Consider the following 25,903-nt stretch of genomic DNA (forward strand, 5'->3'; position numbering starts at 1 on the left):
ATGGGTTTTATTTGATTTGATTTGATTTGATGGGATTTTGGTTAAAAACCTGAAATAAGGTCTGTGGTATATTTTCACCTTTTATTCTACGACGTAAAATACAACGGTAATACCCCCACTCGTCACTTCTTTTTTTAAAAAGCTTTTACGTGTATTGTAAAAGGCGGTTGTTAACAAGTTGCAAAATGGGACTACAGATGTTGTCAGGGACATCTGTATTAATAGTACTGTGTGTGTACCAAACACAAACATATTATTTATTTATTTATTTTTCTTCTTAAATTGTGTCACCAGTCTTTTACGTTGAAGCTTCGCACGAGTAGTAGCGACTTTTATGTTGAATTGTAACACAACCGGAAGTCTTGGGCTTGTTTCGGGCTTCACTCCGTAGTCTGCCTCTACATAAACAAAATGTATAAAGACATTTTAAACCTATTTTCCACCAGATGCTTACATTAGAAAAAAATCAATGTATTTTCATCGGGATTAAGTAACTAATCAGGTAAGGTATTGTTTAACTCGGAGGTTATGCGATAATTTATGACAAACAGTCTAAAACCGAGAGTTTTGGCTTTATGTTGGTTATCTCTAACCGGCTAGTTAGCCGGTGTCATGGCGCATTTTGTATCCTTCGTACATCCTGCACCGCTTCCGGTTTGTGTTCGCAATCTGATTGGCTGAATCAGGATGACGATCCGCCTAGCAACTATTCTAATAGCAGTTCTTATTACAATCAAATTAAACGTTTTTTTTTTCTTTTTTAATAAACATTTACATCAATTATGATCCATCATCTAGGGCATGTTTATGGCTTTAGCGTTGCTAGCTAACAAATTAAGCATGTTTACTAACAATTAGTACCTTCACACTGTGTCATAACATTCATTCACACATTCACTGGTATAGACTAATATGAAATATATAAGGAATAATACACTTAGGGATGTGCAGTTATAAGAAAATAATCTACAACGAGGAGAAGTGGAGTTACCTAGCTGAAGCTGATTATTTTTTAGAACAGCACATTAAAAAGTACTTTATTCCTCCAGTATTTTTATTTATTTATTTATTTATTTATTTATTTATTTATTTATTTATTTATGTATATGTGTGTTTGTGACCTGGTGTGTGTGTGTGAAATCTTGCACTGATTACCGTTCATCCTATTTGCTCTCAGCGAGACGATGCCGTATTTTGGGTGTGAGGAGACGGTGAAGGACTTAAAGAGGGCGCTGTCCAATCCAAATGTCCAAGCAGACCGGCTCCGCTACAGAAATTACATCACACGGGTTATCAGGTCAGTGCCATGGTAACAAGGTGGTCACCCTGCTTGTCACACACACACACACACACACACACACACACACACACACACACACACACACAATACTATTAATCTCTATCAACTACATTTGTGCTTTTATTTAATGAGCATTTGAAGAAAAGTGCTTGGACCCCGATGATTGCTGCTTGCCGCACTATTTATCATTTCATTCACTTTGTTATGCATATAAAATGTTGAATAAAAACGTCTCGGTGTGCATGCGTCTGTAATTTGCAGGTGTATGACGGAGGGTGTGGACGTGTCCAGTGTGTTTATGGAGATGGTGAAGGCGAGCGCGACGGTGGACGTGGTGCAGAAGAAGCTAGTGTTTCTCTACATGGTGACGTTCGCCGGAGCGAAACCCGACATGGCTCTACTCGCAATAAACACCCTGAGGAAGGACTGCGACAATCCCAACCCCATGATCCGTGGCCTGGCGCTCCGCAACATGTGCAACCTCAGGTACGGACGCCGATGTAGAAACAGCCCGTCGATGTAGCGCTGTCTATTGTACGCCACAAGATGGCACCACCTCGATGAGGTGTGTCGGATTATCATCTTATAGTATTTTCCTTTGATCGCAGGATGCCTGGAATAATCGAGTACATCCATCAGCCTGTCATGAACGCTCTGCGGGATAAATCGGCGTATGTGAGGAGAGTGGCCGTGTTAGGATGTGCCAAAATACACAGCCTCCAACCCAACGCTGAGATTGGTATGGAGTTCACAGACGGGTCTGACAGTCAGAGCACACGACTGTATCGCCTCTCCTCTCTCGTATTGAAGAACTGCACACTTCTGTGTCGTTAATCGTGAAAAAATATTCTGTTTTATTAAATCTAAATCTAATCTAATGGAGAGAGGTTTGTTTTCCCTCACAACACACCTCAAAGTGTCCAAAAAGACGCAAGTAAGAGCTCCGTGTGTGAGATATTGTAGATGGAAATTAATGTTAGAGATAACACATTTAGTAACATAAAACATAGATAATTAAATATCAGTATATTATAGTGTATTATATAGATTTACAGTTTATTGTTCAGTATACAGTATGTGTAGAACAGTTTTGAACCACAAGGGCGGCGACAAAGCCTCAGTCGCTCCAATAAACCTGACGCAGCTGAAAGAAATACAGAAAGTAATAATAAATATCCAGACACACATTTGTTATAATTTTTGCCGTTATCCGTGCGTTCTTTCTTTAAATCGATTCTATTTTATTTCTTTTCCCTCTCTGTCCCTCGTTTCCTTCATTCCCTACATTCTTTCTGTTCTTTCCTTCTCCAAGCTGGTCTCAGAGTGAAGTTCTAACGTTCCGTTGCTTATTTTCTTTGAGTCCCTTGATGCGGATGCTGATGCCGATGATGTTTTTGATGCAGATGGCGGCGTGGTGAATGAGCTGTACAATCTACTGAGAGACCCTGACCCTGTAGTGATGGTAAACTGTCTGCGTGCTCTGGAAGAGATTTTACACCATGAAGGAGGCGTCGTCATCAACAAACCCATCGCACACCACCTCATCAACAGGTCTGATTCCTCTACAGCTCGCATGTCTGCGCTTGCTTTTCTTTTGAACAGCACCAGCTGGTCAGAATCAGAATATTTATTATCAAAGTAAAAAAGAGGAGGTGTGGCCTCCTGTGTCTTTCAGTGAAGGAGGCGTGGCCTCTTTCTGTCAGTTGCAGTGAAGGTGGTGTGGCCTCTGTGTCTCAGTCTCAGTTAAGGAGGTGTGGCCTCGGTGTCTGTCACTCCCAATTAAGGAGGACACCTGTCAGTCCCAGTGAAGGTGTGGCCTCTGTACCTGTCAGTCCCAGTGAAGGAGGTGTGGCCTCTGTACCTGTCGGCCCCAGTGAAGGTGTAGCCTCTACATCTGTTAGTCGCAGTGAAGGAGGTGTGGCCTCTGTACCTGTCAGTACCAGTGAAGGAGGTGTGGCCTTTCTGTGCCTGTCAGTTCCAGTTAAGCAGGCGTGGCCACTGTTTTATATGTAACTTGTAACGTGTTGCTCATGTATCGAGACTCATATTGTCTCAGAAGAAGTTTATAAACATTTCCCCCCACGTTATTCATCTTTAATAATTTTTTCCCCGATTCTAGGCTAAAGGATTTGGACAGCTGGTCTCAGAGCGAAGTTCTAACGTTCCTCCTGCGTTATCGTCCCCGTAACGATGACGAGCTCTTCGACATCCTCAGCCTGATCGACACCTTCCTGCTCAGCGCTCAGCCACCTGTCATGGCCGCCACACTCCGGCTTTTCCTTCATTTAGCCTCCGCCCACCCTACAGTGCAGGCTGACGCCCTTACGCGCGCTCGGGGCCCCCTGCTGGCCGCCTGTGGTGCTGCAGCACGGGAAATGCGCTTCACAGCACTCTGCCACGTGCAGCAGGTTCTCCGCAGTCAGCCGACCGCGTACGGCAGCCATTACAAACGCTTCTTCTGCGCGTTCTCTGAACCGGCATACGTCAAACTCCGCAAAATTGAGATTCTGGCGGAGCTGGTGAACGACGAGAACGTAGCGCTGATCCTGGAGGAACTGAAGGGTTACTGCACTGACGTGTCTACTGAACTTGCACAGGCAGCCATTAAAGCGATAGGTAACGCAATGAGTCTGTGCTTAAGAAACACACACCGTGTAACGCGTACACATTCATTCCTAGACTGATACGCTTGCATTTTTAATTATTCTAAAAAGCCAAACGTTTGTTTCTTCACGTTTGGTTCAGAAAGACACAGTCGCAGAGCTGCACGTATCTCAGAGGAAGCGCGTTAGTGCTTGACCAGATTAGATAAGAAAAATGAGGTAAAAAATCCTAAAATGCATTCATATTACGTACAACAAAAGCGTGGACTAAAATGTATACGTTTAACGTTTCAGATTCGCAAAGACGTCCAATGAAATATACCACAACCAAAAAAGTACTGAGATTAACTTTCTGTGTCATGTAAAAGATATTTTGGATATATACACTACCGGTCAAAAGTTTAGACACTACTAATAACATTTAATGTAAATTTACTGATTGATTAGGGGGGAATCCTTTATGAGGACTGTTTTCAGTGGTATATTTCGCAACCTGGGTGTTAGTTGGTGGCCTTTCAGTTTTAATGAAGGAGTGTGAGAGAGAGAGAGAGAGAGAGAGAGAGAGAGAGAGAGAGAGTGTGTGTGTGTGTGTAAGAGAGATGGAAGTTTTACCTAGATTTGTCTCACCTACACAACAGCTGTGTTTTTGTTTGTAAATTTGCATATTCGTGAAAGCTTGCATAGTTAATGAAGGTAAAACTGCAGGTGTATTTTAAACAATGACCTGTTTACAACGACACTTTTATACTTTTAAACATATCCAGCATGCGATGTGTCCGTCTGTAGCGGGATACAGAAGTGATCGTACTTAATCCATGCTTATGGTACGGAGTAAAACCTGGCCCAATTAATCAGACCACGATTAATCAACATGACTGATTTAAAAAGACTCTCCTCCTGTGAAGGGCGCATCGGGCGAACTTATACCGAGAAGTGTTTGGAGATTCTGACAGGATTGTTGGCACTAAAGCAGGAGCATATCACTTCTGGTAAGAGAGAAACACACACACACACACACACACACACACACACACACATATCACTCCGTAATCACTGAATTCATTCACCGCTGTCTCATTTCCTTTTATCCAGGGGGTGCCAATATTAATATCACACTCATGATCGATGCTAATATGATCAAGATTTAGGAGTATGGTAACACTTTCAGGCTGTAAAGATTTGCTCTCTACTTTTCCTTTTGTAAACATGCTGAAATCTGACTCACTGTGTGTTGTGAAACGTTCAGTCGAGCTTAACTTTATGCAAATGAGACACCGAGTTTAGCCAATCAGGTGACGGCAGACGTAGTCCTAGACGTTTGCTTCAGTTTTAAACAAGTTTGATGGAGCTCTGAATTTGACACTTTTTTAAAAACACAGGTAAAGTTTCCTTCATACTTCACAACATACATGCATGTTTCAGATAAATAATATAAAATATTATTAACAGCATTTTTGCCCATCCCAGCCCACTATACCTAGACTTTAGAGTGAAAAAGAATAAAAAGGAATTGGACAAATTATCATAATTTTGAATGTAGCCAGAGCTACATTTCCCTGCCGTTCTCGCCTGGTTTCCCACTGAAGCTAAGCAGGGTTGAGCCTGGCCAGTACCTGGATGGGAGACCTCCTGGGGAAAACTGCTTGATTGCTTCATTTCAGATCCATTGTGGTGGTGTAGAGAGGCAAAGTTGCGAAAATCGTGTCACTGTCCGAATACTTATGGACCCGACTGCATATTTATGCATTATCGTTTCTATAGAAACAGCTCATTCACGGGGACTTGTGTAACGGACGCTCCATATAATTGAACTTTAATAATAAACAGATCAAAAAATATGTTGTTATTTAGCACCATTTTGTGTGTGTGTGTGTGTGTGTGTGTGTGTGTGTGTGTGTGTAGCTGTGTTACAGACGTACAGAGACCTGGTATGGTTTTGTCCTCAAAGCACTGCGGCTGTGTGTCGTGCCGTCGAGGGCTGTGACGATCTCCCTCAGGATGACGAGGTAGGGAATCTCAAAACATAGACACCCGAACACACACACGTACAAAGAAGACGGGTTATTCTGAACACAAAGATCACTAAAGAGAAAAAATAAACGTTAGACTTTAGATGAGTGTTAGATGAACATTAGATGGGCGCTAGATGAAGGATGAATGAACGTTAGATGTATGTTAGATGAGCGTTAGGCGAATGATGGATAATGTTAGAGGAACGTTAGATGTATGTTAGACGAGCATTATGTGAATGTTGGCTAATGTTAGAGGAACGTTAGATGTATGTTAGATGAACGTTATAGATGGGTGTTAGATGTTCAGTGTATAAACATTAGATGAACGTTAGATAAATGTTGATGGCCAGTGGAGTCAGATGAAAGTTAGTCAGATTTTAGGTGAGCGTTAGACAGACTTTAAATGAGTGTTTGATGAATGTTAGACGTTAGATAAATGTTGGATGATCGTTAGACAGATGTTGGATGATCGTTAGATGTTGGATGATCGTTAGACAGATGTTGGATGAGTGGATGATCGTTAGACGGATGTTGGATGAGTGTTAGATGAACGTTAGACGGATGTTGGATGAGTGTTGGATGAACGTTAGACGGATGTTGGATGAGTGTTGGATGAACGTTAGACGGATGTTGGATGAGTGTTGGATGATCGTTAGACGGATGTTGGATGAGTGTTGGATGATCGTTAGACGGATGTTGGATGAGTGTTGGATGATCGTTAGACGGATGTTGGATGAGTGTTGGATGATCGTTAGACGGATGTTGGATGAGTGTTGGATGATCGTTAGACGGATGTTGGATGAGTGTTGGATGATCGTTAGACGGATGTTGGTTGAGTGTTAGATGAACGTTAGACGGATGTTGGATGAGTGTTGGATGATCGTTAGACGGATGTTGGATGAGTGTTGGATGATCGTTAGACGGATGTTGGATGAGTGTTGGATGATCGTTAGACGGATGTTGGATGAGTGTTGGATGATCGTTAGACGGATGTTGGATGAGTGTTGGATGAACGTTAGACGGATGTTGGATGAGTGTTGGATGATCGTTAGACGGATGTTGGATGAGTGTTAGATGATCGTTAGACGGATGTTGGATGAGTGTTGGATGATCGTTAGACGGATGTTGGATGAGTGTTAGATGAATGTTAAACGGAATGTTAAATGAGGTATTGAGTAAATATTACTGCTCAGACTTCAAGTCATTGTTGTCCTGCCTTTTACAAAATGGACTGTACGTCTCCCTCATGCTCGCTCTCTCAGGGAAAACAGGCTCTGTTGTGGCTACTTGGAGTGCATGGAGAGCAGATCAGTAGCGCCCCCTATGTGCTGGAGGGCTTCATAGATGGAATAAAGATGGAGATCTCCTCTGCAGTGAAGATGGAACTGCTCACAGCGTCGCTGAAATTATTCCTGTCTCGGCCAGCAGAGACTCAGGACATGCTGGGCCGTCTCTTACACTACTGCATCGGTACGTAAGACTTAGGGGGGAAAAAATGTGCCAGCTAAAAACATTTTCCACGCTTAGTTAGATCATTCCAAGTCAGCTCACTAGTAAACTCACTAATTTGTCTTTGGTTACACAGTAGCTCACAGCTGACATCATTCTCCTGCAGGATTCAGGAGAATCCTGTCCTCTCAGGGGACGCAGGCTCACTCACGGCTGCTTGGAGAGCTCAGATAGATTTAGCTAGCTCAGCACAAGCTATGGTGTCTGAGCGTGTCTGTGAACTTTGGTGAATCTGGAGTTTCTGATTCTGTTTGTTCCACAGAGGAGGACAGCGATATGTGTGTACGGGATCGAGCGCTGCTCCACTACAGACTCCTGCAGTGTGGAGTGAACGAAACCCGCAAGGTTCTCCTGGGACCTAAATCAGACCCGTCCATGACAATCATTACCGGACGAACCGAGGAACCCGTCAATCACTGGGCTTCCAGTTTTAACACGCTGGATCCCCTTTTAGGAGCTGAGAGCCGTGCGCAGGACGTTCCTGGAGAGATCTCGGACGGAGATGAAGAAATCAGAATAAATGATCCGGATCAGGCCTTTCAGAATGGAACCCTGAAGGAAGGTACGCTAGATACCCCATGCTCTATATTTTATTTTATCTTATTTACATAATCGTTAGACAGATGTTGGATGATCGTTAGACGGATGTTGGATGAGTGTTAGATGAATGTTAGACGGATGTTGGATGAGTGTTGGATGAACGTTAGACGGATGTTGGTTGAGTGTTAGATGAACGTTAGACGGATGTTGGTTGAGTGTTGGATGATCGTTAGACGGATGTTGGTTGAGTGTTCGATGAACGTTAGACGGATGTTGGATGAGTGTTAGATGAACGTTAGACGGATGTTGGATGAGTGTTAGATGAACGTTAGACGGATGTTGGATGAGTGTTAGATGAACGTTAGACGGATGTTGGATGAGTGTTAGATGAACGTTAGACGGATGTTGGTTGAGTGTTAGATGAACGTTAGACGGATGTTGGTTGAGTGTTGGATGATCGTTAGACGGATGTTGGTTGAGTGTTAGATGAACGTTAGACGGATGTTGGTTGAGTGTTAGATGAACGTTAGACGGATGTTGGATGAGTGTTAGATGAACGTTAGACGGATGTTGGATGAGTGTTAGATGAAGGTTAGACGGATGTTGGTTGAGTGTTAGATGAACGTTAGACGGATGTTGGATGAGTGTTGGATGAACGTTAGACGGATGTTGGATGAGTGTTGGATGAACGTTAGACGGATGTTGGATGAGTGTTAGATGAACGTTAGATGGATGTTGGGTGAGTGTTAGATGAACGTTAGACGGATGTTGGATGAGTGTTAGATGAGCGTTAGAAAAAATTACATTTTACGTAAAATACTGTGGTGATATCATATGCTTATGTCCTGAAGCTAATTTCCGTTCCTGTCCGTATTCGCAGGAGACACTGACGGCGCACCTGACGCCTCAGAAGAACCAAGGCTATCTCTGAGTCCTCTGGTATCCCATGATGCCTTTGAAAAGCTGTGGATGGAGCTGCAGGTGCTGCATCGTCAGTGTCTGGGTGTCCCTCGTCCCTCCGTCTCGCCTGACACCCTAAACTCCGCCTTCCAGCTGGTGAAGATCCAAATTTTGGCGTATAGCCGGAGCGATGCTCGTCCTTGGAAGCTCTACATGTACAGCTGGAGCGGTGGCAGCGTGATCCTTGCCGAGCTCCTGCAGGACAGCGCTGACACCGTCACACTGTCCATCAAACAACACCCTGAGGAGCGAGGAGCCGTCGAAGGCTTCGTGTCCGTGGTCTCAAATGTCCTGCGCACTCTGAACTCATCATGATGTATTTACTTTCCTAACTACTGACCGTTTATTTTCTCCTTAATAAAAACTTTTTATTAATAAAGTAATTTGATTTACAGCAGTGTGTGGTTTCAGTTCAATTCTGTATTGAATTATTTCTGTGCATCTCCTGTGCACTGCCCTCTTCAGGTCACCCCACAGATGTTTACTTGGATTCAGGTCTGGGTTCTGGCTATGTCATCCAAAAACATTGATCTTCTTTTGGTTAAGCCGTTCCTTTGTTGATTTGGACGTATGCTTTGGGTCATTGTTGTGCTGAAAGGTGAAATTCCTTTTCATCTTCCGCTTACTAGCAGACACCTGGAGGTTCTGCACTAAAATCGACTGGTATTTGTAGCTATTAACGATTCCCTCTACCTTGATAAAAGCCCCAGTTCTGGCTGGAGAAAAGCAGCCCTAAAGCATGATGCCGCCACCACCATGCTTCACCGTGGGTGTGGTGTTCTTTTGGTGATGCGCTTTATCTTTGCACCAAACATATCTTTTGGAATTATGAAATTATTATACCTTTTGGAATTGGTCTCATCAGACCATAACACATTTTGTCACATGGTTTAGGGTGATTTAGTTGAGCTTGGATGTTTTTTTTATGAGAAAGGGCTTCCGTCCCTACCCTGAACCCCAGATGTGTGAAGAATACGAGAGATTGTTGTCACATGCAGAGAGTAATCAGTACTTGCCAGACATTCCTGCAGCTCCTTTAATGTTGTCATAGGTCTCTTGGCAGACTCCCTGGTAAGTTTTTGTCTCGTCTTCTTGGAAATTCTGGAGGGACTTCCTTAGACGTTCTTGGCAATGTCACAATGGTTCTCCATTTTCTTTATTTGTTGATGATGGCCTTTATGTCATTCCATGGTATATCTAATGTTTTGGAAATTCTTTTATACCCATCTCCTGATCGATTCCTAACAACAAGTGAGATACCGTACACGCTTTGTAAGCTCTTTGAGGACCGTGGCTTTAGCAGTCGGACGAAAGTAAGAAAATCCTACAGAAACAGATGATCTTTATTTGGGGTTAATCAGAATCATTTCATTGAGCACGGCTGTATGATAATTACCTTTGAACATAAGATCGAATGCGATTGGTTCATTCCAAACACAGCCATGTGCCTCATTGTAAAAGGGTGTGCACATGTATGCAACTAGTTTATTGTAACGTTTTTATTTTTTCGCTAAAATATTTCTCATTTTTATTTATTTTTTAATCGTAATTTCACATTGTGTGTGTGTGTGTGTGTGTGTCAGATATCTACGCAGTGTAAATATTAATTACAGCATGGGACATTTTAGTCACCTTGCTTCCTCTATAGCACAGAATTTATTGCATTTGCTTGACGCAAATTTGCAAAGCAAATTTTAAATTCAAAGGTCAAAGTACATGAAGGGGAATCTAAATGGATGTTAATGTCTCCCACAAAGAGAATTTTAGAGCAAATAGAAGATGCACTAGTGAGCAGTTAATTAAACTCAGACCGAAACTGTGGTGCAGGTTTAGGTGGTCGGTAAATCAAAAGAACAGGGACAATAAAAAAAAAAAACATTTCAAGAAAAAAAAAATTAAAACGATGTGTTATTTTAAATGCATCTGTTTTAAGAGTGTAGTAAGATACTGTATGAGTGTATCTGTATCTGTGTGTGTGTGTGTGTGTTTGTGTGTATGCAGGAAATTAGTCCTGTTACAATTGTGTGGATTTTTAAAAAATGAGAACGTAGGAGTGTATGTGGGTGTGGTAAACAGTCCTTGTTTTAACCTACACATTACCTGTAGAGAGCGTTACCTACTTTACACGACACCTGTGTGTGTGTGTGTGTGTGTGTGTGGGGCGTCATCTCTCTTCCACCTGTGAACCCAAGTGCAGTGAGAGGGTACAGATTGATCAACGCTCAGGTGAGTGTGAGCACTAACTCATTACTGACCTTTCTGCCTTTGACTCGTGAGCTTTTATCAAATGACTGACAGCCAGATGTTAGTGCTTTACTGTAAATAATGATCTCAGGTGTGTGTTTGTGTGTGAGATGTGTGAGCTATTCCCATCAGGGCGAAGTCCACATATTTGTGTATAAAATGTATTAACTGGTATATATATACTGTATATTTTATATATGTTTACAAAAAACACGACACTGCATTGATGTCCAGACTTTCATTCCTCACTCTCACTCTACTTCTTACCTGCATTCCTGTAGCTTTCTACTGTTTGAAGTCTTGGAATAATTTGTAGTAGTTATTGAATAATGCTTTAAAGTGAATAATTCGGTAATATGCTGGATGTGTAATGGGTTAACACTGTTAGATTTTGCCAGTGTAATGCTTATAGTTTGACTAAGACTGGTTTTGGTAGTGGGGACGCTTTCTGTGTTATCATGTAAACCGGGATCTTTTGTATTCATTAACCTAAATTATCACAGAAGAAGTAATATTTAACTTTTGTTCTGACGTGAAATTCTGGCATTAACGTGTCGTGAGGGAGGTTTGACGGTAATCCTACACAGTAAAATCCCTAGTGTTGAGTAAACATCCAGTGTGTAGATTTGTGTCTAATGGTCTTATACAAACACTGTAGGGTGTAAATTCAACACTCTGGGTATTAAATCAACACTGGGAGATTGTGCTGTGTATTTTTATAGGTCTGTGTATAAAGTGATATATACAGTCTGAAAGTGATATATACTATGTTATGTCATTGCATTTCATAACACCCCCCCCCCCCCCCCCCCCCCGATTGGCGCCCCTAAACACAGCATGATTTTTTCTTACACAAGGGGAGTGAAGGGGCTTGGGGGCGTGGCTATAAAATGACTGACAGGAGGCCCATCTAAACTATTCCGGTCCGTAATGAAGTGTATTTGAAGTTTTTCACTTGAATTGTCTTGGTTGCTATATCCAATTAACCTCCCCACCCCCTCCCGTCCCCTCCCGTCCCCTCCCCTTTGTAAAGAAGGCCAGTGAAATAGTAATAGTAAATAGCAACACTGCTAATTCCATGTCCAGTTTCATTCGTTCATGAATAATAAAATACTCCATCTGGAAAAGCACTGCCAGTGTTCCCCCCTCCAAAAAAACACAGCATGAGCAAGTGAAGGGGAGTGAAGGGGTTTGGGGCGTGGCTATAAAATGACTGACAGGAGGTCCATCTTAAACATTTCCGGTTTGTAAAACTGGTGCTGAGGCCATGGTTTAAACAATGACCGTGTTATCATTTTCTGCATTTTGTTCTTCTTCAGATTTTGTACAGAAATAAGAATAGTAAAGAAGTCGTGTATTGCACCTTTAAAAAGAGTGAGATCAGCATTTTGTAAAAAAAAAAAAACCAAAAAAAAAAAAAAACCCCCAAAACAAACAAAAAAACCCAAAACCACTTCCTATACTGAAATGTGTAAGTCTGACTCTATCACAGGACAAAACCAGAATTTCCATACTCTTAATTTTCATGTCAAATAAGCTAGGGCCCATTGTACTGCGGTGGTCAAAGTCATTTGACTCTTTATCCGGATCCTAATCTGTACATCAAATGCAAAACATCTAAAAACATTTTCCGCGCGTGCGTGTGTGTGTGTGTGCGCGTGGGTGCAGCGCGCGAGGCACCACAACATCAGTGAGAACACACGCGGAAATGAACTAATGTTCGAGAGATACCTCTCGAGCGAACACTGCTTTTTCCCAACGGGTGAAACCGGTTGTTTTTACTCTATTCTTCTGGCAGAAATGAGAGAAAAGTCCGCAAAAAACAGGACCCAGGACATGTGGACCAGGATAACCCGCTGAACTAAAGACCAAGCTGGAGCATCCTGAGCTTCTGACGGTTTTATTTGAGAGGATCGCGAGTTTTTCTTGTCAGGACGTGTAGGGCTCGAGCGCTCTAGCGCTCACACACACACACACACAGACACAGAGAGAAGTGTGTATATACAGAGACAAGGTCCAGGAGCTGTCACTGAGGTAAGGACCTGCACTATGTACTGAATGACTAAGGAGAAAACATCAAACTGGGTTGTTGTTGTTGTTGTTGTTCTTGTTGTTGTTCTTGTTGTTGTTGTTGTTGTTGTTGTTGTTGTTCTTCTTCTTCTTCTTCTTCTTCTTCTTCTTCTTCTTCTTCTTCTTTGAAAGCATGATAAAGAAAGAAAAAACAATACAGGTCAGGTAGAATCTAAATTTACCCCTAGGTATGAATGAGTGCATGTGTGTGTGCCCTGAAATGGACTGGTGTCCCATCCTCGCACACAGAGCGTTCCCAGGACTCCAGCGCAAGCCAGACCGGGATAAAGGTCTTACTTAGGATTAATGATTGAATGAGAACAATACAGCTACACACGCAGACTCTGAGGAAACGACAGACATGAACACACAACCGGTCAAACTAGTTTTTATTTGCTGGGGAAGCTGAATGATGCTTCAGGAGACAGCTGTGGAAAAGCGAACTTGCTCTCAGTATATTGTAAAGAAGTCCAGGTTCTAGAGGTTCTGGTTCTGTCTTTAGAGTTGAGTTAAATAGTGTGTGTTTTTTTTCTCTCAATTAGCTGTTTGTGAAGTTTAAAATGTTACCCACTAAGACGATAACAGGCACCATGTGACTGTGTATCATCATGGACTTGACATGGACAAAAAGGGAACTTAACACACATACCCACCCCACTTCTAAGGACAATGTATCCACAGTTACATTCCTGTTTTCTCTGTCTGTCTGTCTTTCTATCTGTCTTTCTATCTGTCTGTCTTTCTATCTGTCTGTCTATCTGTCTGTCTGTTTGTATGTCTGTCTGTCTGTCTAGCTATCTATCTGTCCGTCTGTTTGTCTGTCTACCTATATATCTGTCTGTCTGTCTTTCTATTTGTCTGTCTAGCTATTATATCTATCTGTCTGTCTGTTTGTCTGTCTAGCTATATGTCTGTCTATCTATCTATCTATCTATGTATCTGTCTGTCTATCTGTCTCTCTGTCTGTCTGTTCTGTTCAGCTTTAGAGAGTGATTTAAAATATTTTTAAAAATGTATATTGCGTGTGAAAAAGGGTAGTAAGTGTAGTCTTAAACTTTTTCTTTCTTTCTTTCTTTCTCTCTTTAACATGTTTACACTGTTCAGCTCTTGATAGCTTAGAATGTAGTCAGGTTTTACGACTGTCCATGTTTTCTTTCTTGTCCGCTTATCCAGCTCCACTTGAAACAGTTAGGACCTAACTGACCTCTCATTGGTTACAAAGCCAGACCCCCAGCCAGACCCCTCCCTTACTCCACAGGCACATAACATTTCCAAATTTATTTCAGATTCTGTGACTGTGCATGCCTTGGCTGGTGTTTTGACGCGATCTGACCCCCGGTGTATTTGTGTGAAATTGCAGTTGTGTGTCCCTTCGAAAGACACGGAGTGATTCCCGTTCAGGACGATTACAGCACTGCGCTGGAACAGACTGCGTTGGTTTAGCTGGTTTAACCTTTCGATACTGATGTTACTCTTCTTGTAAACACACAGGAAGGAGAGAACCGACTGAAGCGATGGAAACCAGAGTGTGATCTGATGGACTGGACTTGTAACAGCAGCTGGTGTGACGCTCACTGAGTAAAGGTAGATGATGTCCTTTAACATAATAACAATTTTATACAGTTTCACTCACCTGGGTGTGTGCAACAGGAAGTGGAAGAAGTGGGTGTGGGTGTGGGTGTGGTAGTAATGTTCTTTTTAATTTTGCAGTCTTCTTCAAGATGAGATGTCACTTGAAAAAACTTGTACAGACACTTGTTGGTCTGCTCATCCTCACCTGCTTGTATATCTCCATGAGGAGAGGACAAGAGACAGAACAAGAAAGAGAACCCGTGGTAACACACACACACACAGATACACAGACACACACACAGCAATTAAGAGGCTCTAACAAATTCATTTTCTTATCTCAACAGAAAGCGTGTGTCCGTTTTATTTCAGTCCCTCACCACATATGTGCAGCCTGTTTTTGCTCTCTCTCTCTCTCTCTCTCTCTCTCTCTCTCTCTCGCTCTCGCTCTCTCAGCCTGGGGCTTTGTCTCGTCCTACTGACTACATGGTTTTATAAGACGGTCTGTTTACCCACATGACTAAACTCTGGCCTAATGACACACATGAGACACATCATGTGCTTAGTAGGACCATAAAAGACCACCAGTGAACGCCTAATCCCACCCACTGAGCTTGACTGACAGGCAGTCTCACCAATCTGGCATGAAAAAAAAAAGACATAAAATAATACTGGCTAGGAAATCAAACAAATGACTTTTAATTTAATGTGAATTATACCGTATTATAGTATTATCCTTTTTTTTTTAGTATCATTCTTTTTTTCATCAACACACAAAGTCTGGGTTTACCGTTTTCCACGTTTGTTTTCTTCCTTCCCTTCACTTTTTTTTTTTTAAATTCACTTATCTACCTGTGTATTATTATCTGGATTTGTTTAAGATGTTTTAAGATGTCCTAGATGATATTTCCAACTGGAAGGGCATCCTAGAGAGCCATGTTTTCTCACACATAGGAGCATCTTAGAGGGCTTTTCTTTTGGCTTTTACGGACTGAAGGGCACTGAAATAATTTCACTTTTTAGCCACCCTGCCCTCTTAGCCCTTGTTATATTCATGGAAAACTTAAGTCTCCACCTCTGCTTTCACACCTTCGTCCAGTTGCACCAGAGCTCTCTTTACATGTTTTCAACCTGTATCATTACCTGCTTAGAAACGAGGCAGCAAACCAGTTATTAGCTGTCACGAGAGACACGTACTAAATCCACGGTGGTCACAGCAGCAGTCCTGTAAGGCACAAATCAAATTCTGACCCCTGTCTTGTCATTGGTTTATTTCTCAAATGTATTCATAGCTTTCGGTTCCTTTGTCCTTTGTTTGCGATGTCTTGCTCATTGTTTATCTGAGTTTATAAGCGTCTGTTTCCTGTTTATTGCATTACATGCATGATTGAATTACCCAATCATATCGACAGTGAAAGCCAAAAGCAGCTAAATAAATTAGCCAGTTCCAATGGTATCATACTGAATTGATCTCTTGTGTGTTGTAGGACGTTGCCAGGCTTATTGGGAACTACAGCAGTGAAAAATGCTCTCCGGAACTTCAACAAAATACCCTGTGTCTCAGAGCTTCGGTTCGAGTGTTAGCAGGAGATATACCGCATCGGCAAAGTGAGAACAAACACCGGTTAATATAGAGAAAAGTATATCTGGGATATTTGCATTAAATAAAGATATTTTTCTACAGTGAAAATGATGGGGAGAATTGCGGTCTGGCACAATCGTCAAGCTCGAACCCCATTTTCCCCAATGAGGAACACGAACGAGGATATGAAAAGACTTGCATCAAGGTGTTCGGAACGTCCCGTTTGAACATCGCTAAACCGGACGCTATACGGTGCTGTGAAAAAGTATTTGCCCCCATTTTGATTTCTTCTGGTTTTGTGTACATCTCATACTAAATTGTTTCAGAAACGAAACAAAATCTTAGATCAAAACAAAGGCAATGTGAGTAAGCACAAAATACAGTTTTTAAATGATAACGGGCCGGGGCAAGTTGCAGTAATTGAGAGAAACACGAAAATCTTAAAGGAAAATGTCCGGGCTTCAGTTTGTAAGTCTTTAAGCAGCTGGATTAGCAAGATAGAAAGACAATGATCCAAAGCGTAGGAGTAATTCCACCTCTGATTGGCTCAAAAAAAAAAGTTTCAGAGTGGCCTAGTCAAAGTAATGACTTGAACCCATGTAGACGCTGTGACTGTACGTTAAACAGGAAGTTCATGCTCGAAAACGCCCATTGTGGCTAAACTACAGCAGTTCTGCAAAGAAAAGTGTACCAAGATTCCACCACAGCGCTGTGAAAGACTGATCTCCAGTTACCGGAAGCGTTTGCCGCTAAAACAGATTTTAAGTTGAAGGGGGCAATTAGATTTTCACATGGGTGATAGGTGTTGGATGACTTTACACAACACAGAAGAAATCTTTTTCACAGCACCGTACGCTGAGTCTAGCACTGTCTATAGTGCTAAGGCTGTAACCTTTGTTGTTAGCTGAATGTATACAAGCTGTCCCCGGTGTCAGTGCTTTGTAACAGTCAGTCATTTTTTCCCTCCATTGGAAAGTCTTCAGTACAAGGAGTTTGAGCTGTCCAGTTTCTTTAACCTGATATTAAGTGATGACAGGAATTAACTTGTTTCACGGCCACGTTAAACACGTTAAATATAACTATAAGTTCTTTAAAAATGTGACGTTCATTAATAAGTTAACGTTCGCACTCATTGGTAAACTGGTTTTTTAACAGGTTTGCTTGTTTCGGTAGGGTACCTCACCGTGGGTCTCTCTTCTGTGAAGAGGAAGAAAGAGAATTATCTTCTCCAAACCCTTCACTCCATTTTCAATCAGTCGTCAGAGGAGGAGCTTTCTGAGATGGTGGTTGTGGTTCTTCTGGCTGATTTTGACCTGAGATGGGTTCAGCAAATGCTAACCAGCATTAACAAGCTTTTTCCGAAAAGACTGATCCAGGGTCAGCTTCTGGTAATCCACGCCGACGAGGAAAAGTACCCTCCTCTGACAGGCCTGAAGAGGAATTTTAACGATGCTCCGGATCGCGTGACGTTCCGCTCCAAGCAGAACGTAGACTACGCCTTCCTGGTGGACTTCAGTGCCACTCTTTCCAAGTATTACCTCATGCTGGAGGATGATGTGAGCTGCTCTAAAGGATTTTTGTCCTCCATTCGAGGTTACATTCGTTCAAAAGGATCTTCCCCATGGGTGACACTCGAGTTCTCCAAACTGGGATATATCGGGAAACTATACAACTCCAAAGAGCTCCCTCGCCTGGCGCACTTCCTCTTTTTGTTTTACCAGGAAATGCCTTGTGACTTTTTACTTTCACATTTCCGCACTTTGCTAACTCAGGACAAGGTCATCCGCTTTCGACCTTCCCTCTTTCAGCACATGGGAACGTATTCCTCTTTTCAGGGAACATACAATCGCCTCAAAGATGATGACTTCCACGATAATCCTGCTGATAACCCCCCAGCCACTGTTTACACTGACATTGGAATTTTTGAAAACTACAATCCAGACGAAGCTTACAGTCAAGGAGGAAGCTATTTCTGGGGCAAGACCCCTATAAATGTAGGGAACTTCTTTCTCGTGGCTTTCGAGAAACCGGTAATCCCCTCACGTATCGTGATTCAGACAGGGCTGAAAGGGAATGACATTCTTCAATCTGCTGACGTGGAGCTCGGGGAAAAAGTGGTGGAAACAACAGATGGAGTGAAATGCACAGAAATTCACAATTTAGGAGTCCTAAACAAGGGATATTTTGAGTTTCAAAACATTCACCAGACAGTGAACAGATCGGTATCGTGTTTAAATATCAGAGTAGCTGCGAGTCAGCCAAATTGGGTGATCATAAAAGACATCCAGGTGTGGTTAAGGAAGTGATGTAGGATATATATGAGATCATAAAATAAGATCGATTGCATCATTCCATGAATCCGGAAACGGATGCGTTTCAACCAGGACCAAATATGTGCCTTTTGTGTTGTGGAGTGTTTTCCAAAATATCCTACGTATCTAATAAAAGTAGATTTACAACTTGATGGGACCCAATTTTACTAATAAGCTATAAAAAGAAATGATAAATTTAGCACCGCATTGGGCAGACGTTGTAGAGGGAAGGGAATTTGTTAAAATGGTGGCCGTGGGGTAAACTTTAGACATTTGATGGAGGTGAGAATGAACCATGGCTCCTGTCAGCCCACATTATTGGTGATGGGAATAAAAAGAATTTCTACTATAGCTCTAGAACGTTTCACTGAGGTAAACGATAGCAAAGTTACTCCGCCTGTCTGTTCTGTTTTTAAAAACGTAAACCTGTCAAAACAGTATGAGTCATTCTCGAGTTTCCCAGAACGGCAACGGACGATACTTAGACAAAGAACAATACATGATTGATTCTTCGCCACCCCCCCACAAGGTGACTGCCCTGACGCATATTATATTACGCTGTTGATACGGACTGTGTTTACACAATAGAGACCGTGAAATATTATCATAGTTTGGACGTTTAAGGTTATTTTCTTATTGCAAAGGTGGGAAATATTTGTTCTTATAATGGAGTTTGTGTTGTGTTTGGTGAAATCACCACTGGTGCAGTCACACTGTACTCAGCAGGGTTTATTGCTGAGAATGAAGGGGAAAGTTAAGATTAAGCATCTACTCCAGATTTTGGAGTTGGTGTGTATCCGTCAATCATCGGGTCAAGTGTTTCACTCTGGTTTGTCTTTTGGAAACACTTTAATTTCTAAGTGAAAGATTGTTCCTAGTCTGAGGGAACTTCCATCAACTTAACAACATGGTGCTAAAATTTAATGAGGTATATTCTGTTATTAAATCAAGCTGCTGGTCACATAAAATGAGGTGTATACCATATGGTTCTTCAGTCGTGTGTTCAGATATGTTCTAGGAACACCGACGTCCCTTTCTGCACCAGTGGATGTTCATTTGAACATGTTTTATACACACAACAAACGGGTTCACTTAAAAAGCGAGAGTATTTCGAAGAAGGGACCAGTGAAATGGATGACATGGATTTAAAAGTCAATGCAATTGGCAACAAAAGGTTAAGATGGTAAATGGTCTGCACTTATATAGCACTTTATTATCCTTAGCGGTTACAAAGTGCTTTACACTGGTTCTCATTCAAACATTCACTCACGCACCAATGGTAGCAGAGCTGCTGTGAAAGGTGTTAGCTTGCTATCAGGAGCGACTTGGGGTTCGGTGTCATGCTGGCTGGGAATCGAACCACCAACCCTACGATTAGTAGACAACCCGCTCCACCACCTGAGCCACAGCCGCCCCTAGAAACCCCTAGACGCGCCAAGAAGCAAGTAGAAGTAGAAAGTTTTTGTTATACCAGGACAAGACACAGAATCTAACAGGATATTGGTACTTTTACTTTTAAGGGAAATGATCGAGCATCTTTCTCAACTCCACAAGCCAAAAAGTATCAGAGGCACTGCCAGGAAAGAGTTTGTGTTCCTAACTTTGACAGGTGGAATGTAGAGATTGCAGGAGAGATGTCTTCTCAGGGTTCAATGCTATTTATAACATGGGATTTACTTAAATCATATGCCTTAGCCCACTGGACAGTATCTACACTGGACAGTATCTACACTATGCAGGTCTCTTAAGATTGTTGCAGAACTCTAGGGATACACTTTTACATTTGACACTTTTACACTCATTTTTACATTTCGACTCATTTCAAGCTCTACATTTTCTTGTTCTATTGTCAGATAATCTTGCTAATTTCTTTCAATAAAGCAGCAAAACCATCTGCCAGTAGAACAAGAACATATAGAGCTTGAAACGAGTCAAATGACGTCTAGAAGTAGGTTTAATAATCTTATATTTGGTTAATTGTAATCTTATAATAGGAAATACAAGATCGAATCTGACTATATTCGAGATGTTTTCCTTACCAAGATACCAGTTTTTGCACTGTACTGTATATGCATACCTGAAACCACAATAAACTGAATTCTCTATACAATAGCTCTGTGGAAAAGCTTTGGTTTTGCCCATGGTGCATTTCTGAAAACTGGTTGAACTACTGTGAGAGGTTGTGTATTTTTGCATTCACTGCTGTTCAAGGGAGACGGCACGGCAAGATGACGTTGTCGAAGGTTTTCCAGTCAAACAGAGAGACAAACCTAGAGATGACATTGTTTATTCTAAACACCACTTTTCCTTTCTATTTTGTCTACTCAGCATCCATACACTCTCAGAAAATAAGGGTACTAAAACGTTCCTTTCCTAGTCTCTAGTGTGCTTCCCTCAAGCGAACCTTGAGTATGGATCTTTTACCTAGAACTGAGTATGTAGTGTACCTTTAAATCTTTACTCTAAAAACTAATTGGTGTATCTTAAATAATTTTTAATGAGGTAGGTACACTACGGTATGTCCATGTTTCCAGGTGAAAGATGTACGATTGATAGTTCCACCCCAATGACAAGGAACGGTACTGTTTTTCCTGAGAGTGTTGTTGAGACAGTGTTCGGGAGGACCAAAACACTGAGACTGAACTTGGACAGGGTTCCGAAATGTATTTCAATGCCTCCGAGTACTTCTTGATCTTCTCTTCTCTTCAGACAGTCACAGGATGTGTTCCAAACTACAAATTACTGTTGTTTCAAAATGTGTGTGTGGTTGGGCGGTGGGAGGCGCGTCTGTCCCAAATCTCATTCTACCGTACAAGCTAACACCACATTCAGTTACCATAATTGGTGTACAGTTACAAAGAGTTAAACTATGTCTCTAGAGGTTTGTTCTGCGTGACCTTGGATTAACAGATTTATTGAACACGCTGAGCTTTAGGAAAGCTAATGGCTGAGTAAACAGCTCAGGTGTCCATGGTAACACACAAGGTGATGGCGCACAGCAGGTGTTTTGTTCCTCCAGGTGTTTGTCGGAGAGCTCAGCTTGTAAACACACACACACACACACACACACACACACACACACACACACACACACACACACACACACACAGAGTATACCTGCTGCTCTCTTGTGGGAAGACCTGACAATGTTTGATTTGCGGTGCCAAGGAGATATTAGTGACGTAGTCCAAGGATCTTGTGACTTATTTTTGAAAAATAAGTTGTGTCTCTGGGGAAGCCTTAAAGGTCCTATCTAGTACCCTACAATAATGTTTTGTGTTTTTGTAGTCATCAGACTACTAATTTTTGGAGAGTAAGGCTCATTATTAGCTAATGAGCCCTTAAAAAAACATCGAAGAACCCCATTTCTATAGGCGTCTGGATATAGAGGGCAAGAGGGCACACAGGGACTAATACATATATATATATATATATATATATATATATATATATATATATATATATATATATATATATATATATATATATACACACACACACATACCATAACACCATTTCCTGTCATGTTCTGGTGTGCCTATCATCCATTAACCATTGGCAGGTATTATCTTATCAATTAAAGCCGCATTTCCACCGAAATTACCTGGAACAGTTAGTCCCAGGAACTTTTTTCTAGGGACCATTTGCTTCCTCCAGACCTTCATTGTCTGCGTTTCCATCGCGGTCTAAAGTAATGTGAAGATTAGATAAATTAGTCAGGTGACGTACAGTATGACTGCACGACAAGCCCTTGGCGAGGATATGAAGCCTCGAAGTATGCTACAATCAAACTGATTATTGACACAAAGTAAGCTGGTTTTAATGATGAAATGATGTAAAATGTTTGCTCGGCTTATAAGAACACGTAGCAGGCTCTGATTGGAACAAAAAAACCTTTGAATAGTAACAAAAGCGTTCGCTGTAAATAAACCGGTGGTCTAATGGTTAGGATAGGGCGTGGTCATTGGTGCGGCCTGGTCACGGGAATCAAGGTTCGTGTTTCAAAACTAAAAAACGGACAGTCTATTTTCTGAAATCTGAGAACGACACTGCAACAACAACAACAAGCATGGAGGAGATTCGTTGTGTTGATTCAAATTGCAATAAACGATTGTTAATGTACACACCGCAACAGACTTTTAAAAAATGGTTGAAAAAAAATGCTGCGTGAACTCAACCAATCAGCATGTTCAGCGCCCAAGTCCCACCCCCCAAAGGCCCTGAACTTTGAAAAAAGAACCACTTCCTGAGGGAGAAATATTTTACCGGAACTTACATTACACCCTGGTCCCTGCAGTGGAAACACACCAAGTACCTTGAAAAAGTCCCTAGTTCCTGCGGAAAGTTCCTGCGGAAAGTTCCTGCGGTGGAAACGTGGTTTAAGTCATTGTTCACAAAACTAAAATCTGTAAATGATCCGCTTCAGATAACAGTGAACATGTAAATATTGTCCAAATTTGATCTATTCTTATTATTGCAATGAATTAGTTAAATATCACATTAAAGCAGTGGCTTTTATTTAGCATTATTATGAATTAAACCTTCAGTATGGAGCTGCTAGGTCTGTTGGATGAGTTATGATGAGTTACTGAGTGCTGCATGTCATTACTGTTACCATGGTATTAATAATACTATCTTGGGGCAATGTAAATACATGTAAATCATTGGAGTCCAGCCACAGGACAAAATGCGGCTTGCCGACAGATGTAAACTGATAGGAGGCCCGTCAACCAACACGGTACTATTTTTCCTTTCACCTGACAAGGGTGCCTAGCAGACTGTGCTAACACTGTTAGCTAAAATGTAAGAGCCTACACCTGCAAATTTATTTACAGAATGCTATTTAGTCCTGTCTACGGACAAAAAGCGCAAAGATAACAGTGCAATTTCCATCAAATCCATCGGAGTGTCGTCTGAACACCTGCTTCAATCGAACTGATTCGTCTCATTTGACACTGCTGTCTCATTTGTTTATGGAGACTTTGGGTGTGTGTGTGTTTGGGGGATTGTGAGAGTAAGCAGAACATGCCAATGCTTTGAAGGATGTGAACTGGAACAGAGTAATGTTATTTAATTGCGAATCTGTTTTTATTAGGATTTAAACCTAACATGGTGAACAAGTTATATTATAGAATTCAGGCGATTTTACTGAGGTTATCTCATACAGTGTAGCAAGTAATAATCTGGAAAGATCCTTGTAATAGTCTAAAACTTAGACTTTGTAAAAGTCTAAAACTGGATTTAAAGAGAAGCAAATTAGTAAATGAATCACATGTAAATGAATCATACGTAAATGAATCACATGAAAATGAATCACATGTAAATGAATCATATGAAAATGAATAAATAAATTAAAGACAAGAGTAAAATTTAAAAAAAACAAAAAACTGATTAGACATGAAGAACATCTGACCTTTTGTACATAGCAGTTACCACGGTCAATATCACACATATGCTTGTATTTGAGTAGGTACCTAGAAACAGTGCAGAATCTTCAATATTAAATATTTGAGACATCGAACATCCACTTTCTTTGTTTTATGGGTTTCAAAATTCTAAAACCTTCTGTTTACTTCCAATTTTATACCGATCAGCCATAACATTAAAACCACTGACGGGTGACGTGAATAACTTTGATTATCTCGTTATAATCCCACCTGTGAAGGGGTGATTATGTATTAGGCTGTATCTGAACAGTCAGGTCTCAAAGTTGATGTCTTGGAAGCAGGAAAAATGGGCAAGTTTAAGGATCTGAGCGACTTTGAGAAGGGCCAGATTGTGATGGCTAGACGACTGGGTCAGACGACTGGGTCATCTCTAAAACGGTAGGTCTTGTGGGGTGTTCCTGGTATGCAGTGGTTAGTACCTAGCAAAGGGAAGCACTATGGGAAGAAGTCAAGCTTGCGGAGGAAGTGTGACGCTCTGGGCAATGTTTTGCTGGGAAACCTTGGGTCCTGGCATTCATGTGGATGTTACTTTGACACGTACCACCTACCTAAACATTGTTGCAGACCAAGTACACCCCTTCATGGTGTTCCCTAATGGCAGTAGATTCTTTCAGCAGGATAATGCGTCCTGACACACTGCAAAAATCGTTCAGGAACGGTTTGAGGAACATGACAAAAGGTGTTGACTCGGCCTCCAGATTCCCCAGATCTCAATCCGATCGAGCGTCTATGGGATGTCCTGGACAAACAAGTTCGATCCATGGAAGCCCCACTTCACAACTTACAGCACTTAAAGCTTCTGCTGCTAATGTCTTGTTCCAGATACCACAGCACACTTTCAGAGGACTTGTGGAGTCCATGCCTCGACGGCTCAAAGCTCTTACAATATTAGGCAGCTGGTTTTAATGATATGGCTGATCGGTGTAAATGAACGTTCGGACACCTCTGTTGTAAATGAATATTTCCGTTTGCAGCTCGGTGGTCAACAGATACTTTACTGCCGTTCAGTGGTTGTGAGTATGAAATGCAGGTGTAATTTTAGATCTTTTTATGCTCTAGCTGATGGGAGAATCCCTTGTCCTGCACAACTGAGTGTTTTCCTGCTTTAAGACACCATTAGAACTGGGAAAACACTGAATTATGTGACACATAGATACATTCTCCAGGACCAGGACCATGATTGGGAGCCTTTTTTTTCCTCAGGTCCCACCTCTTTTTCTCTTTTTTTCCATTACCTATACAGTATCAGACTTCAAACTTTTAGCACCAGGCTTCAACCTGACACTGCTTATACACTCCGAACCACAGTGATTAAGGGTTCATTTATTATTAATGAATTCAACAGAGGCATCACATTGTCTACAGGATGATTTTATCACGTGGTAATGACCAAAGTGACTGTGAGCTCAATGTTTTCTTAAAGAAACAGTCTGAATTCATAATTCTTTTTACTTTTACTGAACCCCTTTTCTGATTAGTAAAGGAGCATTTATGCACCACTTACTACTGTCAAGTATTTTTGAATATCATAACTAGCTAAGCCTAAAAATGAACACGAACTCTTTGCAATTCTGAGGAAACTGCACAGGAAGTCACATGACTGTGTAACTAGGGGGTCATGTATGTTTAATGTCCCTTTGTCTTCGATTTGAGCTTTACAGACCACCAACTGCCTGATTAGCAAATTAACTAGCAAGCTAATCGACTAGCAAGCTAATAAGCAGTCAATAACAGCGTAAGGTTATAGTTTTCTAG

General features: G+C 41.5%; 2 protein-coding genes across 3 annotated transcripts; both read left to right on the forward strand.

The window, feature by feature from the left end:
• Nucleotides 1-354: 354 nt before the first annotated feature.
• ap4b1 (adaptor related protein complex 4 subunit beta 1) lies at nt 355-9,318 on the forward strand. The gene is made up of 11 exons (XM_017486730.3): nt 355-502; nt 1,178-1,297; nt 1,562-1,786; nt 1,909-2,039; nt 2,704-2,851; nt 3,420-3,916; nt 4,809-4,892; nt 5,806-5,909; nt 7,178-7,385; nt 7,687-7,986; nt 8,845-9,318. The coding sequence occupies exons 2-11, from the start codon at nt 1,185-1,187 to the stop codon at nt 9,237-9,239; spliced, it is 2,205 nt and encodes a 734-aa protein (XP_017342219.1). The 5' UTR covers nt 355-502; nt 1,178-1,184; the 3' UTR covers nt 9,240-9,318.
• A 1,719-nt stretch (nt 9,319-11,037) lies between these two features.
• On the forward strand, nt 11,038-20,813 carry zgc:101663 (alpha-1,3-mannosyl-glycoprotein 4-beta-N-acetylglucosaminyltransferase C). 2 transcript variants are annotated; one of them, XM_017486733.3, is made up of 5 exons: nt 11,038-11,150; nt 14,730-14,822; nt 14,949-15,073; nt 16,295-16,415; nt 17,563-20,813. In XM_017486733.3, the coding sequence occupies exons 3-5, from the start codon at nt 14,960-14,962 to the stop codon at nt 18,693-18,695; spliced, it is 1,368 nt and encodes a 455-aa protein (XP_017342222.1). In that variant the 5' UTR covers nt 11,038-11,150; nt 14,730-14,822; nt 14,949-14,959; the 3' UTR covers nt 18,696-20,813. The 2 variants fall into 2 exon arrangements, with proteins under 2 accessions (XP_017342222.1, XP_017342221.1); XM_017486732.3 differs by lacking the exon at nt 11,038-11,150 and adding an exon at nt 12,824-13,202.
• Nucleotides 20,814-25,903: the final 5,090 nt, after the last annotated feature.

This window comes from Ictalurus punctatus, chromosome 15, assembly GCF_001660625.3.
Source record: "Ictalurus punctatus breed USDA103 chromosome 15, Coco_2.0, whole genome shotgun sequence".
NCBI classification, from domain to species: domain Eukaryota; kingdom Metazoa; phylum Chordata; class Actinopteri; order Siluriformes; family Ictaluridae; genus Ictalurus; species Ictalurus punctatus.

Bases quoted from the DNA above. Each gene is read 5' to 3' on its own strand.
- zgc:101663 (XM_017486733.3), top strand. From the start codon at position 14,960: ATGAGATGTCACTTGAAAAAACTTGTACAGACACTTGTTGGTCTGCTC. The intron at 15,074-16,294 runs GTAACACACACA...TGTGTGTTGTAG, and splicing joins AACAAGAAAGAGAACCCGTG to GACGTTGCCAGGCTTATTGG. The intron at 16,416-17,562 runs GTGAGAACAAAC...TTGTTTCGGTAG, and splicing joins AGATATACCGCATCGGCAAA to GGTACCTCACCGTGGGTCTC.
- ap4b1 (XM_017486730.3), top strand. From the start codon at position 1,185: ATGCCGTATTTTGGGTGTGAGGAGACGGTGAAGGACTTAAAGAGGGCG. The intron at 4,893-5,805 runs GTAAGAGAGAAA...GTGTGTGTGTAG, and splicing joins GCAGGAGCATATCACTTCTG to CTGTGTTACAGACGTACAGA. The intron at 5,910-7,177 runs GTAGGGAATCTC...TCGCTCTCTCAG, and splicing joins ATCTCCCTCAGGATGACGAG to GGAAAACAGGCTCTGTTGTG.